At 35.3% G+C, this 7461-nt stretch overlaps 1 protein-coding gene across 1 annotated transcript; it reads right to left on the bottom strand.

The window, feature by feature from the left end:
* Positions 1-403: 403 nt before the first annotated feature.
* Positions 404-1717, bottom strand: LOC131074685 (protein TIC 20-II, chloroplastic). The gene is made up of 2 exons (XM_058011364.2): positions 827-1717; positions 404-651 (listed from the first exon to the last, which is right to left on the bottom strand). Exon 1 carries the CDS (start codon positions 1502-1504, stop codon positions 869-871), a length of 636 nt encoding a protein of 211 aa, XP_057867347.2. The 5' UTR covers positions 1505-1717; the 3' UTR covers positions 404-651; positions 827-868.
* Positions 1718-7461: the final 5744 nt, after the last annotated feature.

The following is a 7461-nucleotide window of genomic DNA, read 5'->3' as shown; positions in this document are numbered from 1 at the left end:
ATAGCCACGTAATTCAAACCCCCTTGACTGCACAAGAGTGTGATGTGCAAGCCAGGCATCATGTTGCAGAAGTGAAGTGCATTGCTATGCAAGCGAGGTGTTTTGTTGGACAAGGTGCACAACTGCTGCACAAACTGATCTTGCTACGCCGCTAGTTTGCTGCTGTGCAAGACAATATGTGGTTACCACGCAAGCTATTATGTTGGGCATTGTATGTTAAAAAAAAAAACTTACTCTGAAAGCCTAATTTCGACATGTTCATTTTGGTGAGTTAGTTGATAGCATTACAATCAACATTTCAACCACAAAAGTAATAGTACACTTCAACGCTGTGAGAATGACGGGAACCTACATGTATGCAGGAATTAAAAAACATTGCAGAGTTATCATAACTTCCTGTCAATAGCCAAGCACATTATATCCTTATCATATTATCAAAAGAGATACTTAAGGAGCTATACATTCTGTATCCTTTGCCCAGATTTGAAAAGAGAAAATTGTGCACCCACTACAAAAATGTGTAGGATATACCATTTGGATAACCAGTTGTTTACATGATTGTTCCGGCAGTAGTTAATTTTGGATTAAACATTTTGTACCCTGATATATGCATCAGTTTGCCTCATCGGATGATGGATCGGGACGGGTAATCTGAAACATTAATGCAAACAAAACCCACACATGATATAATTAATCATCAAGCATTTCAATCGATTTAAGCTCTCGACTTCTAAGTTGTATATTGTGTCAATATTAATAAATAACAAACAAGAAGATCGAGTAGTTCTAAGAACCTAATTCAAAAGAAACATAAAAGAGAACTGACCTGATATTGAAAGTTAAAACTGAGTGAACCAAAGAGGGCAGGCTATAACTGTGCATCAGCAGCATCTGCAACAAAGGGTATAGTGGGGGTGGTTCCAAGGATGCAAGAAACCAGGGCATAGAGAAAACCGAAAACGATACAGAGGAAGAGCACGCTGTAGGCGAGCAGGAAGAGATTAAGTAGGGGGCCACCACGGGAGGGGCTCAGAATGCGCTGAAATATCATGGGCAAGGCCAGCAGTACATCCACTACCACCGCCTGCATTGCATTGAAACGAACGTAGCGACTAAAGGCGGGATTCCTCACCACGCCTAAATAGAGGCCGAAGAAGGCAACGAAGGACGCGTAGGGAATGGAATGATAGGTCTCAACCAGAGGGAAGAGGGGGCGGAATACAAGTTCCACCGCGGGGTACTGCATCATTAGAGAGCGCCCGTATTGCATGCCGTTGAAAAAGGGGAGCGCGTAGCCCAGAGCTGCTACCATGCGCTCCGCTGCCGGTACCACGCATTGCACCGCTATTGCACTTCTCTTCTGCCTTATTTGGGGGTTTATATTTTTCTTCTCAATCTCCAGTTTTCTGCACCTGAGTGGCAATGTTGTTCTACATGTTCCTGACCTAAACAAAAAAGGCTTCGCGCCATACACAGGACCCGAAATCAGCATTAGCGCATTCATTTCTGCTCAAATGCCTCAACAACCTAACGTCGCTACAAGAAGCGTTTTTGGGGTCTTCTTTTCCTAAAATCGCGTCAAATCTCTACCAAATCAGGGGAATCCTGAAGCTTTCAAGCTTCCACAGAATTAATTTCATGATTAAATGCGGCTAATCTGATAAGATGAGTTCGGATACACATAAATCAGGAAACGGCTATTCCGTTCCTGGAATGCACTAAAGTATCATTATCTATAAATTAATTTAGAATAGAATAGAAGATGAAAGCATTTTTTATTATGAATTAAGTGCAATTATTTTTATGGTGCAAAACATACATATTTTTTATTCTCTTTTTTTAAGACCTTTTTCATCTACCTATTTAATATATCAAAGGTGCTGCGAGCTAGTTTTCAATTGAACTATAAGAATCTTTGCTCTTCAAGACATATTTGTCCTCAAATATGTCTTTTGTTGATGATCATAAGTGAGGTTACATTCATTAAGATAATGTTTCTTTCTTCTTAACAAATTTTTCACATAAACTTGTGAAATTTATTTTTAGAAAAGATCTTTATTTGTTTTTTTATTATTTGGAACATACTTAGGTGAACCCTTCATTTGCTCATCCACTTGGCATTTTGTTTTAACCAAGACTTCTTTGATGACATCTTTAGGTCATCTATGTGTCTCCATTTGTTCAACTTTTTCATGATAACTTATGAGATAAACTATAGCAATGGCCTCGGTATGGAAGGTACATGTTTTAGCAAAGAGAATTTCATAACACTAAAGTTTTGAGTTTGAATATATTTGTGATCATGTGTTTTTGAATCTTCTATATTTACTTCCATTTTACCACTGAAGTGTTGCTAGCCTATAATTCACCTTTGTAAAGAATCATGGGAATAACTAAAAGCCCAAAAAGAATCTATGTGGTTTTCAATCTCATAGCTTTGTCTTCTTGTTTCTATTTTGCAATGCATGTAGTGTTTTCCACCCTTTCAAAGTTTTCTTCCTTCTACGAATATCTCAATTGAACTTGTTGAAGTCAATGTTGATATATTTGTACTTTGTTACTTCCTCTATAATATTTCCTTCAAAATAAAATTTGAGTTATTTTCTAATTCCTTTTCATTGGAGAAGGGAGAAGATCATGATATTTACATTACTATATTGACTTCCATAAGCCAAGATATGTGTACTTTATTACTTCCTCTAGAATATTGGTTTTTTCTTCATTTTATTGGAGAATATCACATATCTATCTTGTTAATGTTGACTTGGATAGCTACCTCCTTACAAAATTACCCTAAGGTACATATCAATTCTCTTGTTAACCCTTGTGTGGATCTAACAATCAAGATGTACAAGGGAAGCCTCACAACATACTCTTCCAAAACAACAATGTCCCCTATTTGCATATTTAGCCATTATTTTAATTTGTCAATGTATTCAATTCATGCCCAGAATATGTTTTACATCTTTTATCATCCTTGTATTGGGTTGCCTCGGTTAAATTTCCAAGTTTAGGGGAGTTTCTATTTATTTACTTTGTCTTCGTAGATGTAGGAACTTCTATGGACCTTTGCACTTCCTACAAGTTCTTGGTTTCCTCTCACATTATGCATGCATGGTATATCTCATTAAAACACCTTTTGTAGACTTGTAAAAATTATGATCACTTCCACACATTTTTCCTTCTTCACAAGGTGCTTAGTATATATTTCTCTTCACTCCAACCCCTACTCATTCTTCCTCATGGAACTCTATAACTTTTAATAACAACATGCTTAATGAAAGCATTTGGACAGTGTACAAATTCTAATTCCTTGAGTCATGTTCTCATACCATCTAATAATTCTTCCTTTGGGTTTCTTATGGACTTCCTTACCAACATCCTTTGCATCCATTTCCATGTTTCCTTGCACTCTCTTTTTCCTCACACTTACTTCCTTTTTCTTAAGGCACGAGTCTTCAATATTTCTCTTATCATCATGCTCGAGAACCCCATCATCATGCATCATCAATCCCCATTCCCTATTAGGCTCCCTTTTCCTCCTCTCCCTCCATCATGATGCTAATATCAGATCTGTCCAAGCCCAAATATCAATTCCTTTTCATTTGATATTAGGTATTCACTTTCCTAATCCTTGATCACTTTCACTACCATTCATGAGTTTTTAGGCATTTTTATCCCCTCTTCCTCAAAGAAAATTGACTACTTAGTAGTTTCAAAACCCAACCACACCACTCCATTCATGCAATCGTCTTGAGCCTCTATGATTTTAATGGCATGTGTACCTAAAGCCATTTCTCTCAAAACGTCTTGAATCCTAGTATTATTTTTATGCTTCCCAAATTATTTCTTGAGCTCCTAGTCATTGAGCCTGCCGCATGTTTTTAACCATTGAACACTATTTATTTACATGAGTTTTGTAGATCCTCTTAGTCCAAACACATCGTTCCACCTACCTCCCTGTACTCTCAAAGACACGTGGCCAATAATTATAATTGATAACAATGGACATGTATAATCCCTCAATTCACACCATAACAACATTAATCTCATCAAAGGCACAAATCTACATGTAGGGTCATGCAAACATGATAAAAATAGGTTTGGCACCTCAATACCATAAATGAAACCTTGGCTACTATAGGTATATAAGCAAGTATTAACCTACTCTCTCAGCATGAGAAATAATATTTTAATGCTCCATTATGCCTACCAATGAATCCCAATATAATTTTTATGCAAGCTTTGTATTTCTATAATTAGTGGTTTAACTATTAGACATTTCCTATGAATCCCAACTTGACAACATATTACATTGTCACAAGATGTTATAATTACAAGAGTGAAAGATATTGTAAAGGTTGGTTGTTGAATCAGTTTCCTAGCCGCATATGTATCTAAAATTATTTTTTAGGGAATCAACTAACACAAGAATAGTCTAGAAGGGTATCATATACATTTTATAAATCATGGGAAGGGTTTTTAATAAATGTAATACTTGTAAAGAGATGTCTTGATGGTAGTTTGTAACTATTTAAAGGGATGCTTAAACCTTATCATGGATCATCTCTTTCCAAATTTTTTGATATGGATGTAAAAAGGGTTAGATAAATGTGTGATGATGTCTAATTCATTACAAAGATTTTGTGATAGTATCGTATTTGTTTCATAAGGTTTCTTGTAATGGTGAAATGGATTATTAAGTGGTATTTGATATGTCTATGTGTGCACATCCAATTCCATTTGTGATTTACATGTGTGTCATTTTCTTCCTATAATATTGTGACTTTGTTACCCGATGGAGTAGGCACCGATCTAGAAGGTGGAAGACCAGGACACATCATTTAATCACCCTCTATCCTTAGTAGTTTAGAGGTAGACTGGGATTCTACATTCTTTCATGGTTAAGTAGCATAACTCAAGGATCATTATAAGTAACCTCAAATAATCAAGATTACTAGAGAATAATGGCATCCATGCTTTCATCTTGCATTTTTGTCTAAAATTTTAAGTGGATTTATATTGAAATATTGTAATACTACTAGTTTTGTGTGCATTTGCAAGGGTGTAGTTATTGGCTTAATAAGAGAGTTTATACGTAACTAATTAATCTTTGGCTCAATGACAAATATTGTGATCAAGCATACAATGGGTATGGCTATATTTGTTTGGTTTTTCTTATCATACTGTTGGTTGAAAATTTTGTAAACTGGGGAAGTTCACAAAATTATGGTTTCGGCCATAGTGTGTGAGATTAAAATCTCTCCATAAGGGAAGACTCTCCCTTTGCTCATTACTCTAACATAAAACAAAATTCTAACTATTAAGCCTATTCTAATCCTAGGTGTTACACCACCTCATTCTCTTTCTTTTGAATAGATGCTTATCCTTTTCTCTATTTTCAGAAAAGATGTTACAATTTAGAGCAATAATGATTTAAACAACTTTAAAATTCATAACAAACAACTTAGGAGCATATATAAGAGATTTACGAGTAAGAAGCAAAGTTTCTATAAAAGCACAAAGTCTTTCGTTGCTTCTCGAGACGAGAAAATAACAATGAAGCTCAAAGTCTTCAACTCACTACTATCTTATCAACCTTTTTATAATAAATTTTGTAACCCAAATGACGTTTGGAAGATTATTCTAATTCTTAGCTACATAATTGCTAACATTATTTGGATATGTTCTCCTTGGGATATCCTTATACTAAGTGGAGAATGAATTTGAGAGATTTGCTTCTTGAGAGAAAGAATCTCATTTGCTAGCCTTTGCACCATATGATCAATAGTACTTGAAGAAGTTGATTTAGGCAATGTAGGAGAATGCTTAGACTTATTCAGATCTTTTCTGATCTTACCAACAAGAATAAGATCATCTTCAACTTCAATTGCTACAGTTTACGCATGAGCCAAATCCATCACAAGTGCCCTCCTCAATAAGAATCTCACTTTTGGCAATTGGGAGTTAAGGAAGAAACACTAAAGATTCTCAATTGGTTAAGAAATGGTAGGAATGTTGTTCTGCAATTTGTTGAAATTTGTGATAAAATTGTGCATGGGCTCATGAGGTTCCTTCTTCATTTGCATAATTTGAGCCAAGAGAACATGTGCATCTTTAGCCGACTTGAACCTCGCCTCAAAATGTGTTTTTAGTGTTGTCCCAATTGGTGATACTTTGTGGAGCCAAGTGATAGAACAAATCTATGGTAGCACCTTGTAGCATCTCAATGAACAATCTCACTTAAACATCTTCATGTTCAACTTTGAGAATACAATATGCAATGTAAAAAGCAGTAATATGTTCATTAGGATGTTGTTTTCCATCTCCATAAAACTTAGGAATATTCTACCTCAAACCTTGTGGAAGTGGATGAAGTAGAAAAGGCAAATTGAGAGGACCAAAATTTTGTCCCCTTGGACCTTGAACAATTTGACCACCTAGAGTAGTCATAATCATTGGCTGCACTAGTTAAAAAGGTGCAACAATAACCTTTGTACCTGTGGTAACACCAAGGGTCTTGGATCACTTGAAGCTTCATTGGGGATAGGTGATCTCTTGCTTGTAGGAGGAAAAATATGTGTACATTGTAGAGGAGATATTGTTAAGGAAGGAAAATAGTCAAAATTATTCTTCTGCAGCAACTCGAAAATAGGAGCGATGATACCTTGATTTTGCCTACCACGAGTATAACCAGGACCGACCACATTAGAAGTTGCACAAACAAGTACAAGAATAAAACTTGAATTATAATACCAATAATAAAAATAATAGTGTGCTACAACCAAAACTTGAGGTACTTGGTTGTGTGTTCTCCCTAGCAAAGTTGCCAAAAATTGTTGGTTGAAAATTTTGCAAACTGGGGAAACTCACAAAATTCTGGTTTCAGCCACAATGTGTGAAATTAAAATCTCTCCTAATTATAAGGGAATGCTCCCCCTTTGCTTATTACTCTAACTTAAAATAAAATTCTAAATACTAAGCCTATTCTAATCCTGGGTGTTACACCATCTCATTCTCTTTCTTTAGAATAGATGCTTATCCTTAAATCTCTATTTTCAGAAAGGATATTATAATTTAGAGCAATAATGATTTAAACAACTTTAAAAATTCTTAAGAAACAACTTAGGAGCATATATATATAAGAGATTTACAAGTAAGAATCAAAGTTTCTATAACAACACAAAGTCTTTTGTTGCTTCCTGGGATGAGAAAATAATGGTGAAGCTCAACATCTTCAACTCACTACTATCTTATCAACCTATTTATTATAACTATTGTAACCCAAATAACTTTCTGTTAATATCAAAATACAACCCAAAGTCTTTTATAACGCTATTGTATACAAAATCACAAGATAGACTTACTACTAGGTAACAAGGTAAAGCTCAAAGTCTTTATGATGTCATCCTCCAACAAATTCTACTCTGTCAATTTCAAAATGTAGCACAAAGTCTACAC

Source organism: Cryptomeria japonica, chromosome 4 (genome assembly GCF_030272615.1).
Source record: "Cryptomeria japonica chromosome 4, Sugi_1.0, whole genome shotgun sequence".
Taxonomy (NCBI): Eukaryota; Viridiplantae; Streptophyta; class Pinopsida; order Cupressales; family Cupressaceae; genus Cryptomeria; species Cryptomeria japonica.
The sequence above is the reverse complement of the archived record's forward strand: the minus strand, read 5'-3'. Positions and strand labels throughout refer to the sequence as shown.